The sequence below is a fragment of the Lagopus leucura genome, unplaced genomic scaffold (assembly GCF_019238085.1).
Source record: "Lagopus leucura isolate 7727_CA_CO unplaced genomic scaffold, USGS_WTPT01 Super-Scaffold_100009, whole genome shotgun sequence".
NCBI lineage: Eukaryota > Metazoa > Chordata > Aves > Galliformes > Phasianidae > Lagopus > Lagopus leucura.
Window position 1 is genome coordinate 5265291 of NW_024962266.1, and position 24655 is coordinate 5289945.

General features: G+C 39.4%; 1 protein-coding gene across 1 annotated transcript in view; it reads right to left on the minus strand.

The window, feature by feature from the left end:
- Positions 1-24655, minus strand: part of KIFAP3 (kinesin associated protein 3) — a 64580-nt gene that overhangs the window by 34574 nt on the left and 5351 nt on the right. Inside the window, exons 5-12 of the mRNA XM_042873357.1 lie at positions 24291-24432; positions 22659-22758; positions 21628-21752; positions 21103-21201; positions 20255-20433; positions 17934-18096; positions 5210-5310; positions 362-470 (exon numbers count right to left, since the gene is read on the minus strand). Coding sequence (XP_042729291.1) covers positions 362-470; positions 5210-5310; positions 17934-18096; positions 20255-20433; positions 21103-21201; positions 21628-21752; positions 22659-22758; positions 24291-24432 — 1018 coding nt within the window. The remainder of the gene's footprint in view (positions 1-361; positions 471-5209; positions 5311-17933; positions 18097-20254; positions 20434-21102; positions 21202-21627; positions 21753-22658; positions 22759-24290; positions 24433-24655) is intronic.

A 24655-nucleotide genomic window follows, 5' to 3' on the forward strand; every position in this document is an offset into this window, starting at 1 on the left:
AAACATCACTATGCTATTAATTCTGTACTCGTAGGTGAAACCCCAGTTAGCTGAAGGTGGATTTTAGGTATCAGGCTGAACAAAACCTTGATCTTTTCATACAACCACAGTTTTCTGAAGTAATGTCACCTGTATTTTATAGAACTGCATGAGAGATGTAGGCACAAGTGGCTACTCAGTGCCATCGAGACCAACACTGAGGAGGATACAGTCATATTTGCAATCTCACCCTAAGCAGGAGCATATATTTATTTTAAATACACACATATATAAACATATGTACAGAAATAAGTATTTGAGTTGTTTATATTATCAGAATCTTTTCAATCCCCCCCAAACAGTAAAATCTCAGTATGTTCACCTTCACAGATAAGTTGCACATTTCTTTTGTTAGCAGCAAGGTTAATACAGAAAGAAATAAGCTCCAGGTCAACTCTCTCATCAGGACACTCAAAGAGCATTTTCATCAGCTGCCAAGAAACACAAACACATTCAAGTCATTAATTTTTCCAAAGCAAAGAGCATTGTTGTGTCAACTGTCATATTTTTAAGAACTCAGCATTTCCATAGGCACAATAAAGTTACAGAAGCCAAAGGCATGGGATGTCTGCTTCTGTGATCTGGAGGTAACAGTTCGTACAGAGTGCCAAAGATGGCAGTCACTCATCACCCTGTAACCAATTCAAGTTATTTTATTGCTACCACCAAATTCTTTGGTTTTCTGATATTTAAACTTGTGAGTGAATAATTTTTATTTATTCTAACATTCAGGTAGAGATAATACAAAATACAAGTTGATTCCCCAGAAAATACCAGCTGGATGTTTAATAAAATCATGATTCCATAAACAGATCAATTAACTGCAGAATAATCTACTGCTATTTTGCTTTCAGGTTACTCTGCCTGCAGGCAAATTAGCTGCATTCTGTCTGCAGCAACGCACTCCACCTCCGCAGCTTTCACTGCTATAGCAGAACACTGCTGTATACCAAAAACTTCTCATTAGCAATCATGGGGTTTTTTTGGTCATGGGAGGCAACAACCTGAGTTGATATAAACAGACAATCACCTACAACCCTGTTCAGACTGAAATTCCCAGATTCCTCAGGCACATAACCTTTACATTATTGTTGTACACCCATCTGCTGCCTGTACAGTCCATTACATCTCAAGCTATCTCGTCTCATTTTGTTCCACAAGAATGCTTTCTTTGAAATGGCACACTGAATACATGAGCGTGACTCAAATACATCTGTTTCACTTCTTTTTTCCAGTTGCAGCAGACAAGTTGCACTGCTTCCCCACCATGGGGCTGCAGGACATCACCCTACTTGCTACTAAAGCCTGCTCTGTTTTGAGACATGGCAAGTTGCAATGCACAGCAGCGTGATGACAACACTGGGATTACTGCAAGTAGAAACAACTGAACCTAAAGATAAGTGGGGACTAAATACAATACACTGAGCTCAACTTATCTCAAATAGGCACGGGAAGGAAAAAGCTGCAAGTAAACATCACGTATTTGTGCGCTTGCCCCCTGGTGGCAAGACAGTTTGTAATACATTAAACACTAAAAAGTGAGTAAGCAACTCACAGAAAAATATAACATTGGGAACAATAGGATTGCAGGACTTTTACTTCGAAATACTTTTATGCAGCATATCATAGGTTTATCTCTTACCAGATAGCATGCTGCCATCCCAAATGGGCCCCAAATAAAGCCATACATATTTACGTTTCCACAATACTAATCTCTTTTTCCTGGGACTTTCATGTACTGACTTAAAAGCCATCGCTGATTTCTTCCTCCGTCTCTTAAAAGAAGTTGACTCAGATTTCCCCAGGTTCTTTTAAGAACTTATAAAGCCTCTACTTTATTAAATTTGTAAGCCTGACAGTCACACAAGAGTGAATTAAGCGGAGAAGAAAGTTACCACTTAACAAGTGGAACACGAGTATTCCAAAATCACCCCCTGCGACTATTCTGTTACAAAACCTTTAAAAAGAGATTTTTTAAAACCCTTCAAGTAATTTGAAGGGAAACATTCTCATTACGTACACAATACAAAATCTGTGGAAATCAGACGTTTAACAAGAAGGAATTATACTGTTAATTACTGAGCTACTTCTCCATAAAAAGGAAAAATATATCCAGTTTCAATTAAAGTCGTTCAAATTTTAAAATAATAGTTTAGTACGAGCTCCATGTTTCCCATTATGTCTTCATTTAATTTGATTGCTTCTTGCGCCACTTCAAAAGGAAGAATAATTGCTGCCAAATAGGAAATATTAAAATTAAATTTGTTCTGCTTTTACTATGTCCATTGTCATCTTTTACTGATTTAACAGGAAGGCAGTAAAAAGACTGCAGCATGTGCAATGAAGAGGCAGTAGTGTTCAATCAGACAAGTCCCATATTGAGTATCAGATACCACAGACCAGGACTGAAATCACTGTGTCTAGACTCTCTGGCACCTGCCTTCACTTATTTACCAGTGACCAGAGGCCAACCCCCACAGCTCTCTGCTCACATACACCTCTGTCCAACCCCCTCCCCGAGCCCAGCTCAAACATCTTTGAATGATTATGCCAGAACTGCATGCCTCAGGAATCTTTTCTGACCGGCTACTCCCTAACTCTGCTGTTTGAAGTGATGCTCTGGTTTCTGAACTTCAGCAGATAATGGCGGACAGGAGCAAAGGGTGCTGTCAAGAGAGGACGTTTACCAGCATTAAGCTGAAAAGAAGCTTATAGATCAAAGAGGGGCCAAACAGGACAACCGTGGTGGAAAACATGTGGGTTGCTGCAGAGAACCTTGCGCACCGCTCTGCGGTACAATATTAAATATCACCATGACATCACTGCCTAACCATGCCCTTTGATTGGCCAGGTTATTACCAATAAATGCTTTTATAAGCATCTGGATGGCATTTGCACCTATTTAAACAAAACACGCATTGCTGAGGTCTAAACAAGAATGAACTGTTAATACTTGCTTTTAACTGTTACTAGAATAGCACCCACTAACTCCTACAATCCGCATGGATGTTTACCTGGGACAGCACACGCGAGCCTATCAGGCACCTCACACGTACAGAATGACAACAAGGGACGGATTTCCCAACTGCTTTCCACAACAGCTAAACATTTGGTATTGAGTATTTGCCAGCTTGGACGTACACCTCTCCTCAAAAGGAAACAGACCCACAGAAGGGCATACATTGTTACTGACAGGAGAATTCAGTTTTCCAGCATAGAATCAGATGACGGAAAGCTTTTGAAAAGACCGCCTTCTTCTCTTGACGCCATACTAATTTGCCCTTGTTTCTACTGCTTGTTTTTGTTAATATTTGTCCTAATTTTCAACTTTCACCAGTAAAAAAGTGTGACTGTCCAGCTGGCCCTTTCTGAACAGTCTGCAGATGTGATCTGTGCGTAATTACATCGAGCACTAAAGAATCAATAGCAACAGAAATCCTTCAAGTTTTGTAGCTCTATCCAAAGTCTAATTAAGTCTGTGAGCTTGTCCCCTGTTCCATTAGGCTTCGAATAACGCCCTGCAAGCACAACTTTGAGCAGCCACTGCCAGTCAGGACAAGGAGGCTCACTAAAGCTCAGCATATGATATCACTGAAGTTTCCACAGCTCTTTACATTCGAAACTGGGGATCTAAGATGCAAGCTGTATGGGAACTGCTGAGTCACGGCCTGAACCTCTGATTAATCACCTGAGGTGAGCCATGAGTCAGCCAGAGGAGCACAGGTGAAGGCAATTCACCTGTGCTACCGGAAGGGGTGGAGCCAGGCTCCACCCCTCCTGGACCTATTTAAGAGCTGGCTACCAGAGGGGAAGGATCTCTTCTGGAGATCCTCCTCTTTGATATCTTCTAGTGAGCTCAACCCAAGGGTAAGCTCTTCTACTTATTCTCTTTTGTGATCCTTGTTTGCCTTACTCTTTTGATTATATTGCAATTATAACATCTTGGTTATACAGCTTTGTCTTACTCTTTTGATTATATTGCAATTATAACATCTTGGTTATACACAAGCCAACATTTCCTGCAAGCATGAAATGAGCAAACATTGAAACACAGCACGTGAATTCATTTGGCAGGTGATCATTCAGAAAAAAATAAAAACAGGTCCCTTGTAACATGCAGATGTCATAGCAAAGTTACTTCTGGGGCAGAAAAAGAAATCAGGATGATGTTTGCAACAGGATTTGGCAACACCCACTAGCTATTCCCACCACTTGTCCCTTTTCTCCAAAATCCTCCTCTATTTGGAAAAATACCACAATGCTTGTCATGAAATGATGACCAGAAACATCCTGAAAATTTGCCACGGCAACTTCCTATTCTAGATGCACTTGATGTTAAAAACATGTTTGACAGGAAAAAAGATATTATGGTGCAATTCTGCAAAGGCTACCAGAGAGCCTTCTACATTTACGTAACACAAGCTTTCTCAGCTCCAAGCCTCACCAGGACTGGGAAGGAGGCTGGTAAGAGAGGATTCAGTGTTTAAAAACAACCTGCAAACAACACACCACAACCCAAGACCAAAAGAAACACACATACACACAAAAAATCCCCCATAAAAACATGAAATTATGCCTGTGTGTGGGTGAGGGAATAGTGCTAAAAAGTTGCGGAAAAAAACTCTAATCTGACAGAGAAGTGAGGAGCCCTCTATAGCTTGTTGTACATGTTTGCACTTGGAAAAGAATTGTCATGTGGCAACGTAGCATTGCTTGGCAGCTTTCCAGTTCATATCCTGTAACACTGAAGACGCTGAAATTTTGATACCCCATGGAATCAGGAAAGAATGCCTCCTAAAAAAGTAAAGGAAATATTTTCCACAAGGTTCCCTATGGATTTACTGCGTACAACTTCTCATTTCTTTCAAGCATCTCCAATCTTTCCTGGAAATTCATCAGGTCATACGTATTGTTTTCTAATTAATCAGTGTCGCTCTGTGGTCAGCAGTACTGACAAATAACAGCACCCATCCTTTCTCTGAGGACCATCAAAACACAGCATAAATAGTCAGACTGCCCAACGAGTAGGATGCTCACTACTGACTCAGCAGCATCCTGCCTGTTCCCATTCTCACCTGTGGGTGTCAGTGTGAGCTCTGCTATCAGTGAGGAAAAGATACGCCCCTGGACAGATGCATCTTGCCACCACATCACATATGAATGTACATACCTGTGGGATACAGTCCGTATATGCAAACATCGACTTGAAACGATCATCCATGCTTATGTGGTACAGAATACACATAGCTACTTGCTTGTAGTTTTCATTTGCTGAAAGGAAAAAAAATCCAAATGAATAAGGTTTGCGTTTTACGTATCACTAATGTTTACGAGAGGAGAAAAATGAAAAGCACAATGATCCTAGTTAAGGCACATTTACAATAGGGATGTTACTGAAAGAGTCATAACTGACGTGTCAGAATGAACAATTTATTTGTGTAAAGAGGGAACTAAGGCAATGCCAACTACTACCACAGATTTTCTGAAAGGAACACTTGATAACGATGGGTCATCCAGAGAAAGCCTTCATCAGATTCCAGCCAGGAAATTAAATACCAAGTATGACACTGATTTAGCTGTGGATATTCCTGTTGAAATGACAGGTTTGTTTCAAAGCGAAATGGCAAGGAAGGCAATGTCAGAGAAACAAGAACCACTCTTCTAAAAAGCGTTGTAGAAGGAATCCAGTGCCTTTCAGGCAAATCACACACTGACTGTCTTACGGTCTTAAACTGTGGGTGTTTTGTGTTCCATACATTTGAGAGAAAACAGCAGATTTGCACATTAGTACTTCCCAAACAAAGGTTTGGAAGAAAAACCGTAGCAACTAGCACAAGTAGGTTGTGGAATATTTAACAGAAAGATTCTATCAAAACAGCTTAGACAAACCTAAGAATGCTTGGAAAGAACAAGGCTGGTGTGTTTGATCCTGACTGCTGAGAGTTGGACTGAGCACTCTCTTGAGCTCTCCTCTAGCCCCACTTTAGCAGGACACTGGCTACCTAAGGGATAACACACTCAACTGAAAATTTAGACCGGTCTGCAATCAAGTCTTCAATTCAGAATTGTTTCACAGCTCTGATGCAGCTGATCAGAAATACCTTACCTCCCACTTCAGCTTAAGCTAAGTCAGAATATCTCCCTAATGCTTTGGAAAAGCATCAAGATCTCCAACAGCAACCAACTCAGTTAATCATTTCTCTTCTCCATACATCACTGGAAACTGCAATTTCCTTTAAGCAGCAAGGACACCATGACTTTATCCTGAGAATGCATATTTGTGACTTCTTACAAAATTGAATTAGCAAGAAAAAAAAAAAAAAACCCACCACAAAACCCTTCTGGTAGTTGTTACACTACAGTGAAGTGTTCTTTCCCATGCCAAATCTGAAAACACAGCTGACCTTTCAGCCCCTCCTGGCATATTACCTGCTTTGAAAAGCAAAAATCACCAATACTGACTTGCATTTCAGCCTTCTATGCACTTCACAGCTAAAGAAGACACAAGGACCAACTTCGAAAGATGTTGAGGCTATCATTAAAAGAAATGTGCAGATGATACTAAAGCATACAAATACTGCTTGAAGCAAACAGAACAAAGTGTTTACTCACTTGTACTTCTCTGGTGACTTGTCACTACAAATGAACAGGTAGGCAAGATGACATTACAAACCAACAATTGCATGGAAAAAGAAAGCCCACACTACACATACAGCTGAAATCTTCTCATAAGCAAATGTAGAAATGTAAAGAGTAAACTATGCCCACAAGTTTCTTAGGGAAAAGCTGTTTTCGTAGGGAAAAACAGCTGTTTGCACTGCTCTTAATACTTCTTTCCATGCCTCCATTTAAAACTCAAACATCAAGTTGCAAATTTAAGACTCAAATTACAATTACACGTTGCTGGGTAATGCAGGAAACACTATGTGAAGTAAAAGGCAAACTAGTAAAAGTGTCAGAAAATTGGCTACCCAGAACAGTAACTTGGAAAACAGAGGGACATTGAGACGGACCTGCAGCAGGTATGAACTGGCAAGGCAGCCAACAAGAAGGGTTGAACCTCTCTGTTCGATGGGTATTTCTCCCCCACCTTATTTTGGCAAATTGCATTTGTGCTAAGAGAAAGCCTTACATATGGTAGCATCCATAGTTTAATTTGGTAACACTGGTAACTTGCTTTCAAATAAGACAGCTACTGTAACAGCCAAAGCCTTCCATTTTTGGGGGGGGAAGACACTCTTCACATACTTCTCCCTCCTTGTTTCAAAAGTCCAGCACGTTGTACTGTCATTTCTGATGCCCACAGAACATCTTTGGTATTGATGGCAGCACTGCCTCTATTTCTAGACTTCCAAAAATAATGAAAAAGACCTATGCACTCACCTGCAGTGTGAAAAACACCTAAAACTTAAATCATTTTATCCAAACTCACTCACCAGCACTTAAATCTTTCTCCCAGTGTGTTGCATATGACAGATTTCATGACACACACAAGGAAAAGACAGTCCTAATTTTAAAAAGAAGAGTAGAACTTAAATTGTTTCTTGCTCCACAGTGAACTGATCCATCATCCCCAGATGCCCTTGTCCTGTAGGCAGCTGACAGAATGGAAAGGGCTTGGGAGCACTCACAGGCACAGTAAGGAAGTACTTTTCAGTTGTGAACATGCAGGAAAAAAGCCTGGATTCTCCTAACTTGAGGATGAGGACAAACCCCAGATCTGAAGTGAAAAGAAAACAGGGTGCAACTAAACCAGCTTTTAAGAACTTAATGGTGTATGTGTTTTCTTAAACTTTCATTTCCCTTTTAATCTCTCAGAACACAATTTCAGATCAGTTTCAAGAAGCTTCTGTCCCACTTATGAAAGAACTTTGGTGGAGAAGCAACAGAATCTTCTCACTTTCATCAGTCCTCTTGCAAAACAGTTGAACCAAACAATCAAATGCTTCAGGAAAATCAAGAAGACGTGGATGTTCTTTAGCACAGCCACCGTGATTTAATGCAACTGTTAATCCCATGCTCAGCCAGAAAGCTAAGCCTACTGGAAAGTTGATTGGAAACTGTACATAATTACTATGTCTATAGAAGAGAAGAGATTCAACAGCTCCAGTGCTATGAACACTAAGTATCACCTTAAGAAGTAACAGACTGAAACAAATCCACCAATGAGCCCAATGTTACAGAGACCTCATTCTCAGAAACTTGCAAACACTGATTATTATTTGAATGTGCCAGTACCAAAAATCACTTTCTTGCTTCCTGTTTTGTTTTATATCCACCTAAACGATGATAAACAAAGCTTTAAGTCAGTTACTGTTTAGAGACTTCAAAAACTTGCCCAAAGAACAGCCTTCCAAAACATGGGAGCAGTACCTTTTGTGCTATTTGTGACTGCTATGAAAGGCCACACGTGAAAAAGCAGACATTGTACGAGAGAATTCCCTATGACCTGGTACAGTAGGCACCAATTATTCTCCTCATCAAAAAAAAAAAAAAAGCAAGAAGGAAAAAAAGGCTCTGCCAAACACTTTCATAAAAATCACCAAAGTTTTGGTGGGGTGCCAGAAAGTTGTGGCCTACAAATGCAAGCAGTTTTGAGCATCCAGCATTTTAGCACTGAAGGCGGAATAGCCCAAATGGCCTAAAGCAGCAAGGGCAGCCCCGGAAAATAATGGTCTAGTCATTATGGATTCTGCTGGTATGTATGGCAATAAAACATGAATCATAATGAACTCATTGGATATTAAATGTAAGGGTCACAAGTACTTTGATAGGATTTCCAAAAGAATTTACCATTAATTAAGCAAATAATTATTTGAAAGTGTTACTGAATTATCCTTAGCTCTTACACAGCCATTCCAGAGAAATTGGTCATTCCCAGCTGAGTGCAGTTAATGCCTTAACAAACCGGTCATTAACTGCAGTTACTGATTTTGTGGGAATTATTGTGTTATAAAATACACTCAACAGTTTATAGAAACAATACTTAGATTTTTTTTTTTTTTTTTTTTTTTTGCAGCTGTAGTTCAGCTGGAGCAGCTGGGATGGAAAAATCTCAGGTCCCTCGGGCTGTTTTCACAACTAGTTTTCTGCAAATTAGAGAGGGAAATAAATACACGATGGGTTCTGAGTTCAAAATGGCTTCAGATTTTTTGCCTTTGAACATTAATAAGAAGCCGTGTGCCAGATCCACAGACCAGTGCCCGAATTCTGCGTTGAGCTCTTTCTAGGGTTAAAGATTGAATGGTACCAGTAGCTGAAGCTGAAGAAGTGATTTCTTGATAACAAGATCTGGTCCTATGCTGTAGTGAGCTTAAAATACAAGATCCTCCATGAGCTCCACAAAAACAGAAGAGAAAGCCTGAAGCTGTCAAACTGAAACGACAATTTGAGTTTCAGCAGCAGCATTCAGCTTTCAAATGCTAATGTAACAATGAGAATATAAATTATGGCCTAAATTATTCAAATGTGAGAGTATTAGTAATTCAAGTAGCCATCATTTCTAATGGACTCATCAGTGTACCAACATTAGATGTGACGCATGCCCTATTCAACCCACATGCAAAACATTAACTACACTAAATGAAAACCAGAACTCAAAAGAAGGTAAGTATCTATTAAAATAGCAGAGTGAATCTTCATTTCAGTTTCAAACTCTGATACTCTTAAGTCAAATCTGTTGCAATATTATACAAATAAGAAACCTAAGCAGATAGAAACGTAGCAAACTGAACACAGTCCCTATATACCATCTCACACTGCTGTCAGAAAACTACATTTACATTTAAGAGGAGCATATTCATGTGCATTAAAATTAGCAAGGAGGGAATCATATCTTCATAATAGAAAGGTATCACAACTTTCCTCTGTCTGGTATTATTCCTTGCAAGCAGCACTGAAACAGTTGGAATAAGTCACTCCACGTGTGGTTTAGACACATATTGGTTTGATTTACATATGTAAATATAAATCATATTGAATATATCAGTTTATTTTATCAAGAGAACCTTAAAGACTTTGCAAATCTGCTCATACTCAGAAAGACTAGGCTATGTAAATAATGTTATTAATTACCTACTAATAACCCTTCTTGTATCACCTCTATCATGTTCGAAATTGGCTTCCTACCACAAGTCTAACTTAAAAATTTTTCTCTTTTTCTTTTTCCTTCCTTAAAGAGGCAAGCACATGAACACATCTGAAATATGGATATACTTATTTTTCCCTAGGAAACAAGGACAGAAACATATCGGTAATTTCTAAGCCAAAGGAGTCATAAATGACTAATTTAGGTAGAGTTACTGAACGTTACAGCTATGGACAAAAACAAAGCTGCACATCTGGAGCACCAAACTCAATTTCTTTGTCTGCAACGCTGCACAAGACAGTCAGATTGAAATATACACAGTAAACTCTTCACTGCAGTACTGCTGCTTGCAAAAGAAGACAAAGTGTAGCCACTGAGTAAGCAAAACACTGCTGAATTTAGATACTACATCCTTTTCTGAGGCTTGCTCTTACTACAGGAAAAAAAGGAATGCTTATTTTGTTACTTAGGATGTCCTCCAATCAGTCACGCAGCAGTACAGACTTGAGCAGCAGCAGTGGCTGGAAAGCTGCACATCAGAAAAGGAGTGAGGTCCTTTTCTAAAATACCAGCCACCAGTGTGCCCAAGAAGACCAACATCAGCCTGGCTTGTATCAGAAATAGCATGACCAGCAGGGCAAGGAAGTGATTGTCCTCTTCTACGTAACACTGGTGAGACTGCACTTCAAGTACTGCGTTCAGTTTTTGGCCCTCACTACAAGCAGCACACCAAGGAACACCTTCAGAGAAGAGCAACAAAGCTGGTGAAAGGACCAGAAAGCAAAACTTATGAGGAGCAGCTGAGGAAACTGGGGTTGTTTAGTTTGGAGAAAAGGAGGCTGAGGGGAGACCACATAACTCTCTACAACTACTGCTAGGAGATTGCAACAAGGAGGGTGTCAGCCTCTTTCCTCAGGTGACAAGTGATAGGACACAGGGCAAGGACCACAAGTTGTGCCAGGGAGGCTCAGGCTGAAAATCAGCATGAACTTCTTCATGAAAGGGTTTCTTAAGCATTGGCATGTGCTGTCCAGGGCAGTGGGTACCCCAACTCCTGGAGGTATTTAAGCAGTGTGTGGCAGTGGCACTTAGAGATATGGTCAAGCGATGGGTGGGCTAGATGGTGCAGGTTAGATGGTTAAGGCTTGATGATCTTAAGGGTCTTTCAAATCCAAACGATTTTGTGATTCAAAGAGTAAGACTGCCTTACCTTATGGAGATTTTCTAAGAAAATCTGTAAAGCTTTCGGATATAAGCAGCTTGTGTGAAAGACTAGGTTTAATTTGTACAGATAAGAATGAAATTGCTCTTGCAGTATGCAAAGAAACAACTGAAAGAATTCACTTAGTCATGAATTGTAAGCTCCTCAGCAGAAATACAGACTCAGGAGATCCCTGCAATTCCTTGTATTTGTGGATTTCCAAAAAAACTCAGCTGAGCCACGTGTTCCCACCTCTCCACTGAGCACCTGTCACTGCTGCCACCCATAAGCATTTCCTTTTTCAGTCAACATCCATGAAGTTGGTTTCTCCTGTGTGATGCCCAAAGTCATCTGCTTCATTTCTAGGAAACACAAAACTAGCAGCATAGCTATATGTGAGCAGCATAGTGTAGTAAAGAGCTTTCACTCATCTAAGTCAGCTTTAGTATCCAGATCAGCAATGTTCCACCTGTAATGGCTACAAAATGAAAATATATTTTGTTTTTCAGTCAAAAGCACTACATTAGAGGATGCAGAAGTCTTAGACAGTTGTGCTTAAAAGCTTGCAAGCAAATACAGTAATTTTATGAATTTCAGTCAGCCCTACTGATAACTTACAACAGTTTTCCAGTACTGCGAGGCAGGGATATAAGAAAGTTTTATGTTAAAAAGAAATAAAAAGAATCACTTAAGATTTTATTTCTTCTTCAAACAAAATATTAATGATACTGAAGCCTCTCTATTTTCAGTTTTGTATTCCTCAGCATGAGAAGCCAGTTGTTCTGTAGTAATACTAAAGTCTTCCATCTAAATCCATAGTTAAGGGTATAAGTAAGTGCTGAGTTCTCAGGCACATTGTGTACCCAGCACACTCCTGAAGTCAGACATGCTAGTTTTATTTGAGCATCCAATATGAATTTAGAATTTGTATGCTAAATAGGGTTGGATTTTTATTTATTTTAAACTTTTGGCCATATTCACCATAAATGATAAAAAAAAAAAAGCTACCATTAAAAGAAATCCCTTAATAATTACTGCTTTCCAACAGACCAGTCCCCATAGTTGAACTGTTACTTAATGTGCTACAGCCAGCCTCTACTATAAAGGAATGGAGACACCCCAGGCAATATTCACACAACAAGTATTGGAACCAGCTGCTGCAGAGCCACCTTAGGAAAAAAAGGTTTCTCAATTTAATTGGGAAAACAGGAGGAAGCATAAATTTTACTGCCATTAATAACTTCAAGCAATCCCGATATGACTTTACCTCACCCTGATGGTTGGACATGTGCTTTCTGTTAGGGTCTTTGCCACATCTGACCCCTATTGTTTGCTCACTTGATCAGGTAAAAAAAAAGTATGCTTCTTTATAGGATAAAGGAGGCCTATTAAAATCAGAAAAAACACTGCAGTAGCCTATAAGAAGCTCCATTTTCCAACAGATGTGTGAAGCTCCATAATAAGTTCATTACAAAAAGGCCAAGCAAACTCATAAAGAGAACACATCTACTTTAAGCCTTCTTAAAAGAAACTTTCATAAAAGGAATAGAACATTAAAAAACCCACAGCACTCCATTAATTAGAGAGCAAACTACTTCTTGGGTTTTTAAACAGCAGTCAACATACGACACACCTTGGCTGCATACCATTATCAAGACCTGGTTGTTAAGACATCGAAAATACAACTGCTTGGCAATTCTGTGATTGCTCATTAAACCTAACTTGTAAGGAGTGGAAAAATATCAAACAAATTTCAGCAGTTTCCAGCAAGTAAAAAAAAAAAAGACAGTTATTATAACATAAAACTCAAAGATTCTGTTGGTGGATCCAATGAAGGCAGACTCTTCAGTGAAGAATAAGTCACAGACTGACAAAGTAGCTCACCATCCCTATCTCCAGCTTAATTAAAGAGCCTGAATACAGGAAAAGTTTGACCTACTTTGGAGTTTGTAAGCTACTGCACAACTCCCAGACTTCTACCACAAATTAGGTGGCTGTTACCTCTCAGTGTGCTGACAGTAAGTCTTGGAACATGAAGACATTAAGGACATAGACCAGGATGCTCACAGTAATGAAGTACATGAGCTCAGTATGTACTGTGCCCAGGCAAACTACTTGCTGCTTGGGACTGTTCACGTGGCAATTCACTGCGATGTGTAACAAGCACTACTTGGCTGAATGGAAATTGAAACCCATAAAAACAATTCTTTCTGTCACAGTAACCGGTACTGAAAAAAAAAATAACCTGTGATGTCCATCACTTTTGAGGTGGAACACCCTGGCACTGCCTAACACTTCCACAGACACATCCATAACCCTTCAGCACTCCGTGTCCCATTTGGGCTGAAATTTTAACTGGCAGTATTCCGCAACTCTGCTTTTCAGCTCACAAATCTCTGTGTTCAATGAGAGCTTCATTTAAAAAAAAAAAAAAAAAAAAACACCAGCTCATAATTCTGAGCAACAATGATGAGATACTTCAGCTTGGCTTCCAAACATATTGAGTTCTTTAAACATGGCTTGCACTGGGAAGTGAAAAAAAAACCAAATTTCAAGACAATACACATTCAATACCCCTAAGAACTGTCCAGCAGCTCCAGAGCAGAGGACAAATGCACAAATCACAATCCATTCACTCCCTGCATGCAGCCAGAGCTACTCTTTCAAGGAACAGATCTTCCCTACCCATTTACCTCTGCATAGCAATGTATTTCCCACTGTAAGAGCTCCCACACCATCCCCTAGCATTTCTATCATTTTGACAGAAATTACTAACTCATGGGAGGGCACAAACCCCAGTACTGCTTGCCACATCCTCTATTGCCAGGAGCTTTTTCTGAACGGGAGTCCACCAAGACGAATATGCAGCCTGCCATCACACGCACAGCAGCACTCAGCTGGTTCTGCTGAGCAAGCTGCCTGCTGGTCTCAGAGAGAATGAAGAACTGTTGGTCTCACTTCACAAAGACCGAGAAACCACTCAGACACAGCACAAAAGAGCACCCTTATTGCGATGTGTAATGTGAATCACAAGCTGTGCATGTATTCAAGAGCTGTACCAAATTTTGCATTTGGTTTGGCCAGTTAACTGAAAAACAAAGTGGATTTGGTCCAAACAAATAGTTATTTCACTCTTCCTTGTAGACAGTGTTTTATTTTTTCTGTCTGCTGCCAAAGCGTTTACTTCAGACACCAATCACACAGGGCAAGGACTATGAAAAAAGAATGGTAGCATTTCCCTTTTGTCCAACAGTAGAATGCTTACAGGGATTAAGAAAACAAATTCATATCCTTCCTTTAAAGTTTAGCTCTATGTTTTACCCTTTCAATGAAAATAACTTCCACAAGCAAATTCACTAACCATCAAACTCGACTGCATTTGGAGCAAGTCCTTATTATACTCCCTTTGAATTATGTCATGCAAAGCAAAACGCGAGCAAAGCAAACTTCCACACAGTATTCTATGATGTACAACTTTGGCCTTTCATTCCAAGGTGATGATTAGAGGGCACTGAATCTGGGTTTTTCACATCTCTGGCAAGCAAATAGTTTGAACCACTCAGTGGATTCACAGATTCTCACTTGAATCCACTGGAATTGTATTTCTGGCACATAAAGCGTACACATGGAGAATGCATAAAAATATGATCGCTCCATAGGTATAATTTCTAGGTATTTAGGCAAGTACCATAAGTACAAAACTGTTCTCAGCAAGGCACTGGTGACCAGCAATTACAAGGTTTTATTCAAGAACTGAAGGCAACAAAATCTCTTCCCATACTTCACATAGCTTGTGCATGGAAAAACTTGAACACACCAGACTATAATCCCATAGGCCTCCACAGCTCTGCTCCAGCTCCTGATTGGTAAGTCTGAAGCCAAGTTTCCCTCAACTGTACCCAGCTCTTTGAGAGTCACAGTATAACAAAGATCAGCTGTAGCTGATTAACTTGGGCTCCTGGAGGGAACAAGAGGAGTCTTGTCACATACAATACTTGAGACTTGTGAAGAGAAGCCGCGAAAACTCGCAAGTGGTGTTGACTGGCAAAGCTACACGGGGAAGCAGGCATTGGCACTATTAAAAAGAAAAGGCTAATTAAAATGAAAACCAAGACTAAGCAGAATTTCTCATGTCCTTTCTTTCAACAGCAGCCTCAGCACGCTAGAGCAAAAGACAAGAAGATGGCCTTTCTCCAATGTATCCACGTCATACTTAGTCCATTCCTTTGCTAGCGTGGTTGAAGTCATTCTCCTTCCTCTGCTCCTAACTTCAAGCTACATTAAGAGCGCTCCTGCTCCCAAGCCATCCAGAGTCCCTTGGGAAACCTGCACGTCATCCAGGACTCAACGTTGTCAAAGAAAACCATCTCAGTGCTCAGTCTTAAACTGCTGCCTGACAAATCCCACTCTTTCCTTTCTCACAATCTCACCTCCCCCCTTAAGCACCTACTACGCTTAATTTATACTCATCTCAAACACAGCGCAAAAGACTGAAAGGCACAGCATGCACAAATGTTAAGTTTCAGTAGGCTGAGTCAACAAACCTGACCTCTTGGCATTAGGAGCTGTATGGTGACTTGTCAACAGCTGCTGAGATTTGTCAGCACTTTAAGGTGACCTGCAAATGTAAGCTGAGGGGTACTGACTTGAATAATGTGTTTAATGCCCAAGTAATCTGCATAAAAAGGGTATTTTAGCCCATAATTATTATATTATTAAGGTTGCAGGCTTCCTTGAGCTAGCATACACAAAGCAATATCATGGAGAATGACGTGAATCACTTTATCAAGGGAAGTCTTAGGAATCACATGGCTGACTTAGAAAATTTAAGCAGAAAATTATCTATTACTTTCTTTTCTAATCAGCACATCACAAAATAAGCATCAAACAATTCTACGGGAGGGAGCCAGGTTAAACAGCACGTGCTTCCAAGCATTAAAAAAGGGCTACAAGCTTCCTACACAAGGGAAAAAACTGTTCAAGGAGCCAAGTGCAGACACTGAAGCTACTGGAAGCACTAGCAGAACTTGCCATAGATTGCCTTAACAGGCACTTCAGGATCTGACTGAGATGTTAGCAGCCAGTTCTTCTGAGATAATCAGCCTTTCTTACAAGTCTATATTCAAGCCCAAGGGAATGGCATTTGAAGAGAGATTCTCTTCTCCACATTAGAATCAGACTAGAAATCAGATATCTAACTGATGAGTTTAGTCTGACTCCTATATTAAACAGGGAATTTCTGTTAGAACGGATTTCAGTGGTTTGCGTTGTGCCACTACTTAGGGTGACTTGTACCTAGAAGCCATAGACCAAGCTGAACCTGACTACCTAGCAAGACCCCATCTTAAACAGAAGAAAATACACTTCCTGACCAGTTTCCACTTCTTGGCCTCCTTTACTTTAAGCATGATCTCAAGAAGAACAGTGGAAAAAAAATGCAAGAAGATGGATTCCAAATTCTATTTTTCTTATTTCTCCTACCTCAGGCTAGGGAAGGACATTAAATGCAAACATGACTGTGGGATGGAAAGCCTTAAAAAAACTGAGGAACTTCAGGATATGTCAGATAGCCATTGTAGTAATCACTAACGCTGCTCTCAGAGCAACAATTCTCTAAGTTTTCATGATGAGTACTAAAATAAGGCCATGCTGAGATTCACTGCAGAACAGAGAAAACAAATAATCCTAAACAAAGGTAGAGGAGAAAGCTCTGCATTCCAGACCATCTGTCACATCTGGATACTGCATTGAACCCAACAAATCACAGAAAACTCAATGTCTTGAGTCAGCGCTTTATGCACGTAAGGCTTCACAACAAGATCCTCAGCTCCCACTTAGAAATGAACACTCAGCAATCCTTACAGCCAAACATTCTGTATGTCTACTAGAGTGGTTTCTAGATAGCATCAGCCAAATGAACACACAGGAAGTAATGACACCTCCTTCTCGAGAGCTCCACTGTAAAATAAGAACCAAGTTAGACAATCCCCTGCTTTTCCCAGACTCCTCATAGTCTCCATAGCTTTCCTCTATAGCAAAAGTGGGAAAACTTTTTTGTTGTCAAGTTCTCACACAATCTTAACACATTACAGACTGTTGAGCACAAAGTCTAAGAACAAAAAGTCAGTGCTGTCCACAGCTGAGGCTGAGAAAGCTGTGAATTTTTTGGTCTCCACATGGACCACTATGGTAACATGAAGCAGCACATACAGCTAGCTTCATAAAAAAGATAACAGGTATCTTCAGCAAGTAAGCTCACTGAAATTGCAGGCTATTTTTCCTATTATACTCCTATTTTTCCTCCCCTAAGATTACAAGCATTGCCCATGAGTCAGCACAAACAATTTTCACTTAGATAGCAAAGTTATTTTTAAAGACTCATTCAACAGCGTAAGAGAACTCAACAATAAAACTACTAGGAACTGCATCATTTTAGACTTTCATTTAAACCTGCATCTCAAAAAGATTATCTAAATGATAGAAGTTGGGAGTGGTGAAGAAGTTCCTTGGCAAAGAGAAAATGAATCCAGCAACTTCTTGCTATGATATATCACAAAATAGCTTTGCTGCCACCTGCTGAAGCGCCCACCTTGGAACAAAACATACCTAGGAGTGCAGTGAGTTTGGGAAGCAGACCAACTTGCACCATTTTATTTCTCAGGCTTGTGTCAAAGGAGAGATTCAGTAAGAGTCGGAGGGTGATGTTCAGTAGGTCTTCATGTTCACAAGGTACCATTTTCACAAGCTTTTCAACAATATCCATTTCTACCTGTATATAAAAAAAAAGAAAAATCCATAACCCATCCTAACACAACTTTATCTTCAATGTAAAAGCCCTCTGAACGTGCTGTACATTCACATGCAGCCATGCAACACGTGCAGTGGAATTTCTGCACTTAACAGTAACTGTCAAAGCATTTTCATCTGAAGCAAGTTCTCTTATGTCTTCGTGGTTAAAGCCTTCTGGATTGGTTTATTTCATCCAGTCAATTTAAAACAAGTTGAAACAGTTCAGACATCTTAGAAACACCTCACAAATGGAATACTGTAAGAATATAATCTAGAGGCATCACTTGCAAGGTGAAATTAGGAAAAGAGGATGGTTAACCATTTAAATGGGAACAATCCTACAGCAACTGATATTGAAGGGAGATGCCCAACCAAGAAAGACAGAATCTGCATCCAAAAAGAATCTGAGATCTTTAATTATGAATCTAACACAAACCCCTAGACAGAACTTTCACATTCTCTCATATGCAACACTTTCAAACTAAGAAGTGGAATCCAGGAATTGAGAAGTGCTATCCATTCCTGAGATCCACTACATCAGTCAGAAAAGACATCTGAGCACTGAATGGCAAGGCTTCAGAAAGTTTTTATTGTTTTTAAACATCATTTATCTGCTTTTATTTGACATAATCTTTTGACAGCATTCATTCTCTCCTGGAACCTTCCTTGGCCAGAAGGAAGAACATAAAAATAAGCTTTTGCAGGGACATAATTAGCACTCCACTTATAAATACACAGAGGATTAGTTCTAAGAAAAGAAACTACAGCTCTCTTCACGTGGCACAGTGCAATAAGCAAACAACTGGATCCTTCTGATCAGAAACCATCAGATACCAAGAACTCCTACTTCGCTGCTTTGAATTTAATACTGCATTTGAATACCAAATGAAAGAATGTGCTATAAATAAGTGGATTATTTAGCTTTACTCAGAAGCAGACACTGCACCATTGCCTCAGCTTATTTCGCCTTCAATATTTGTGTATTACAGCCTAATAAAAATATGAGAGCACCTCCTTCATAGGTACCCTTCCTTCATAATACTCAGGAAAAAAAAAAAAGCACATCTTTTTACCAGAAAGATACTCATACAGATGACTTGTTTTGAAAAAATTTTAAAAGATTTGCATGCTACATTTCAAACACTCTGCAATAAAATAAACCCAACAATTTTGTTCCATTTGTCTTTCTGCCGAATGAAACGGATTGTTCAAAGCACACCAGCAATAAGCAGGGCTGTAATCCTTATTTTCCTAATAAAGTCCCTCAGGGCACCAGACAGCTATAAAATAAATAAAAGATTGATCACCTAATAAATAGTCTACATGATCTTAATATTCATTAAGAAATAGGATAGTTGTATATAAATACAGGAGATGCACGCTGTCAACAGCATTCAGTGCTTAGGCAAGAGTAGAATAGACTTCCAGTAACAAAGATGCAATTAATTTTCTATTACACAGATCTTTTCATCTCTCATGTCTGACATTAATCTCAGATTACCTCTTGGATAAGGAAAATTTATCATTTTTATTTCAACAACTGTATAAAAGCACAGAAACAAAGGCGGGCATCTACTAAAATCCGCTGGGAATTCAGTAAACCAGACACTTGCCTAGAGCATAAGGAAGCTTTCTTCAGGAAGAAAAAAAAAATCCTACAATTTCAGAAGTTTCAGATTACAAAAGTTTAAGAAAAACATCACTGCTTCAAATTCCTGTGAGCTACTGGCAGCATAAAGGAACAGTTCTAAGGTGCCCTCGAAGGCCAAAGTAGTCTAGCAGACTGTAAAAAGATAACTCTCTTTCCAAGACAATCCTTGGGATAGTCAATATCTGACCATGCAAGTCGAATTCAGGGGCAGGATCATGGACACCTCCAGAAGCACAGGTATGACAAACTCTGGAATAATAACTTAAATTTGGAATTCCATGTATTTAGTTTCACTGTTTGGAATTACAGGACTTTTTTGTAGCACGTTGCAGCTTAATGTTTTATTTCCTTCCTTTTAACTCATAATGAAACAGGATAATCAGGGCCAGCTAGGGTGACAACAGAGATATCTCTTCCTTTCAGCCATACAAAGTTTCCAGACACTGCATAATTTTCTGACATTGCAGTGGAGTGCTGTGGGCCTTACCATGTCGTTTTTGTTCTCCATGAAAATGCTGAGTTTCTTCAAGAAAGATACAACCAGGATAAGCAGCTCAAAATTATCACGGTCCAGGGCTTTCACTAACATATGGACAATGTTCTTGTTTCTCATCTTCAGCTCGGTGCGAGTGTCCTCAGCAAGATTCAGGAGCAGGTAAAGAGCAACTAATAAATTCAATACGAATCATACCAACAGGTCAAAGACAGTGGAATTACCTGAGTCTCTACACACACATTAAGTACTTAAGACCTTCAGAAGCATTCCACTGCCTTTCTAATGCATTTTCAACATAACTAACCATAAATGCTTTTTATTCCTATTTAGAAAACAAAACTATGATTTTTAACAGTAATTCTATAAAAATTAAAGTCATGAGGTTTATGATCACTAGAAGCATTTTTTTTTCCTTTTTAATTAAAATGGAAGTCACTAACAAGCCTTTCCAGGATAGCCTTGCTACTCAAGACCATCTCAGTCTGACATTAAAGTCTATTTGAATACAGAAATCGAGACAGGGTGAGAGTTACTCAACATTATTCAGACACAGGCCAACTTAGAAAGAAACAGACAAATAAATCTATTAAAATGTAAAAAAGAAATTACCACCATTAAAAGAAACAAAAAAGTTGAACACTTTGTTTTCTTCAAGACTGACAGATCACTTTAAGAAACTGTTAACATGCTGTCAGCCATTCTGATTATTTGTCTTCTCTCTGTTCTTTCATCAAGCTCTTCCACATTCATCCACATTCAGTATGTTTAAGCTGTCATGCTTATAACCAGCATTCAAGAAAACTCTCTACCCACGTTAAGCAATAATTTGATTTCTATACCTCTGAGTAGCTGCTCCTGCTTGACAACCAGCCCTTGATATTTCTTGTAGGTTTTCTCATAGTCCTTCTTCAAGGTCTGATTTTCAGGATCTTCATCAAGTAAATTGCAGAAGTTAAGGAGTTCAGACAGAAGTTAAACAGTCTGGATGACTGGTGTCCTTAGTGGAAAGACATTATCTCCCCAACAACTCACTGTCATCTCCAGTACTTTTTCCCCCCTATTCCTGGATATATTCTATACTCAGTACTCAGCAGAAATGCTCCCAGGACACACTGCTCATACAATAATACACTTGTGTTGTTTAATAGCTTTAGAATGATCTCTTCAATAGCTCAAACTTCTCACAATCCTTTTCATATCTAAATTATATCATAATCCTTTTCATATCAAAATTATATTTTGCAATTCTAATTTTTTTTTACTGCTTTGACAGTAATTGCTGTATGCTAATCACATGTAACTCAACAACAGCTACCAATACAAGGCAAGAACCATCAAGCTGCCCCAGCCCATCAAAAGGATATCAGCTTTCTTCTTTTTAGCAAGTTCTTCCTGCCAGAGCTCATGTCTCTTCAGCTCATGGTCTATGATGTTCATACACAGAGCTCCAATTTTGTAGTGTGTGATTATGCCATGAAATTGAGAAAAACTACATTGAAGAAGGAAAGAAGTAAAAGCAAACAACCTTAAAACTGTTATGACATTTAAGATAGCAAGGTTCCAATGCTACACCACCTGATTATTATTTTAAAAAATAGCTACTTTCTGCAATATTACAGAGTGTTTCTTTCTGGAAAATTACTCCAAAACAATGATCTAAAACATGAATACTCTTTTCAAGTTTTCAAAAGCACAAGAAAACATCTTGCACAGTCAAGATGACACAGCAAAACAGTTAAGGGGAAAAAGTTACTACAGCAGTTAAGTACTTCAAGGCATGAACTTAAAATACAAAATAGAAATACAGGTCTTGTATTTTTGATCTGAAATTATGGTCCCAAAGAGAAATTCTTTCTTCATAATGGATGAAACACAGACATCTCCATGTGTTGTTCCAAGTCAGGATAACAGTGCATTCTAATTTTCATGCATACAGGAAAATGGTTTCCAGTTAACCTCACTTCTCATGCTGTAAGAGCTACAGAGAATCTTCTACTCACATGAACTATAACAGAGACCCAAAATCAAGTTGCAATGCAAACCATACACAGGGTATGCTGGAATGCTGGCATATCCAATAAGAGCAAGCACTCACCTCAGTTCTGAATACCCTTTTTTCCCTGTGAGACATGCTGAAGGAAACAGAAGATAGTAGCACAGCATCTTACCTACACATCAAAAGCCTTATTAGCTTCTTCCCAGCTCAACTACAAAGCACCTCACCAAGGGGATTTTTTCTATGCCTCAATTTTGCCATTTAACAGGTGTTACTAAATCAGGAATATTTTGCCCCTTTGTCAGCAAGGTTTTGTAGCACAGTGCAAAGAAATGAAAAGTAACTAAGCAGAGAAAAAAATGTTCCTTATCTTCCTATACACAGAGACTCTGAACTTACCTTGAGAAACAGAAGAAAATATATATTATATTAGTAGCAAGTTCCACACTTTGTTTCCAGTCTTCTCGCAGCACTCTAGCCAATGCACCCAGGGCAGTTTCTAAAGCAAAACAAGAGTTAGATGAGCACCAGCATTTCATATCCCTCTTTTTCTCTTGAAAGACAAAGTCTGAATGCACTTTATTCTGCACGTCTTGTTGTTTGATTGTTTAAAGAGAAGCTTTTCAGAGTTATCTCACTTTGACAGTTAACACTGCTCAAAAAGTTCTGCTTGCAGATGGCACAGAGCACCCTGACTGGCCACTCACAAGCATCAACAAGAGGCAATAAGAAAGGACAGTGAAACCAAGCATTAACACAATCTTAAGCCTACTACTGACTTTGAAATGTTGTGACCTCTATCACCTGTGCACTCCATACTACACTTTGGCTCCTCGTGACAAAAATCAACACATCACTTTCAAATTCTATTTCAGTTCTGCCTTAACAACTGTCGCTTTTTCCATTCACTACTTTCTATTTCTTTACACCCACCCCAATTCTTGCAGTAATCTTACTTATGGACCTTGTAGGATGGTTACATTGCTGTAATGCTATAACACGATGGAAAATACAGCAGTAGCAACAGGGTGGCACAATCCTAAGCTGCAGCAAATGAGAACAAGCCCAAATACAGCAGCTGTGGACATAGAAACAAAGGAAGAAACGCTGCTTACCTTTGGAAGGCCTCAGGTAGGCAGGGACCTCCAGCAAGACACCCTCACCTCCACTGCCAACCCTTAAATGAGGTCTGGGAAGGGGGGGAACCTGGCTCTATCCCTTCCATCACTCGGGTGCACTATGGTACACACTTGAGCTTCCCTGGGTTGGCCCTGCCTTCCTACCAGGTGCTCAATCACTGCTTCAAGCCATGACTTAGCATTTCCACTACAATCACTTAAAGAATGTCAGGAGAGAAGAATCAATAAAATACACATGGGAGACAAGGAAGGAGAGAACTAAATTAACAAGACATGAGCCTATCGTCTGTTTCAAAGCCTGGTTTGGACTGAGTGCATCTTCTGTTTGTCAGACTCACCTTGACACAATGCATGGCAGCATACATACATACACAGACAATTACAACAGTGTGAATGTCACAGAGAGAATTCTAGTTTTAAAATGGATCCTTAAACCAAAGAAGCATGCTACACTAGTGAAATAGTTGGATGATGTATCCACAGTCAATTTATTCTCTTGGAAACCTAACATCTATAATTACGTGAGACTGCAAATCCTGTTTTCAAACCATCTATGGTCTTGATCTTCAGAATGCAACTCTTTTTTTGTCTCCAGTACCAATGCCAACTTAATAAGATGAGAAAAAAAACAGCTGAAGTTGAACCTGGATGATTTCTGGTCCACCTACGGACAGCCTAAGTTGTGTCCATTTGTGGTGAGATCTAACTGGAGTTTGACAGCCAGTTCATTATGAACTGAGAAGCACAGCCTAGCATATTATTGAGAGCAAGCATAACATTTAGCTACAGCATAACGCTACAGAAAATCTCAAATGAAAGACAAACTGCTTTTTCATCAAGAACGCACCACAAAAGCAACATAACATTAAGAGAAGTTTCAAACCCTTGTTACCATTAATAAGCAGTTCTTCCAGGTTATCAGGATTCCGAGCCAGCTGCAAGATGAGGGCAGAGCCACGCACCTTGTCAGGAATGTCCTCATACAATAATTCAATGTACTCATCCATGTCATTGATATTGGCAACCTCATCAATCTGAAAGCAGTCATAAGCAACGGTTTTACAGATAAAGAGATGTCAGTTTAATACAACTGATCACAGTGTTTCTCAGTCACAAGATGAAAGAAAGCAGAGCTTTGAGTTATGATATTTGGAAAGGATAAAGCACTCAAAAAAAAAAAAAAAAAAATCAACACGCAGAATCACAGCCAACAAGCACCAGGAAATCTGAGAAGATTTAATTACAAAAAACAAAAGG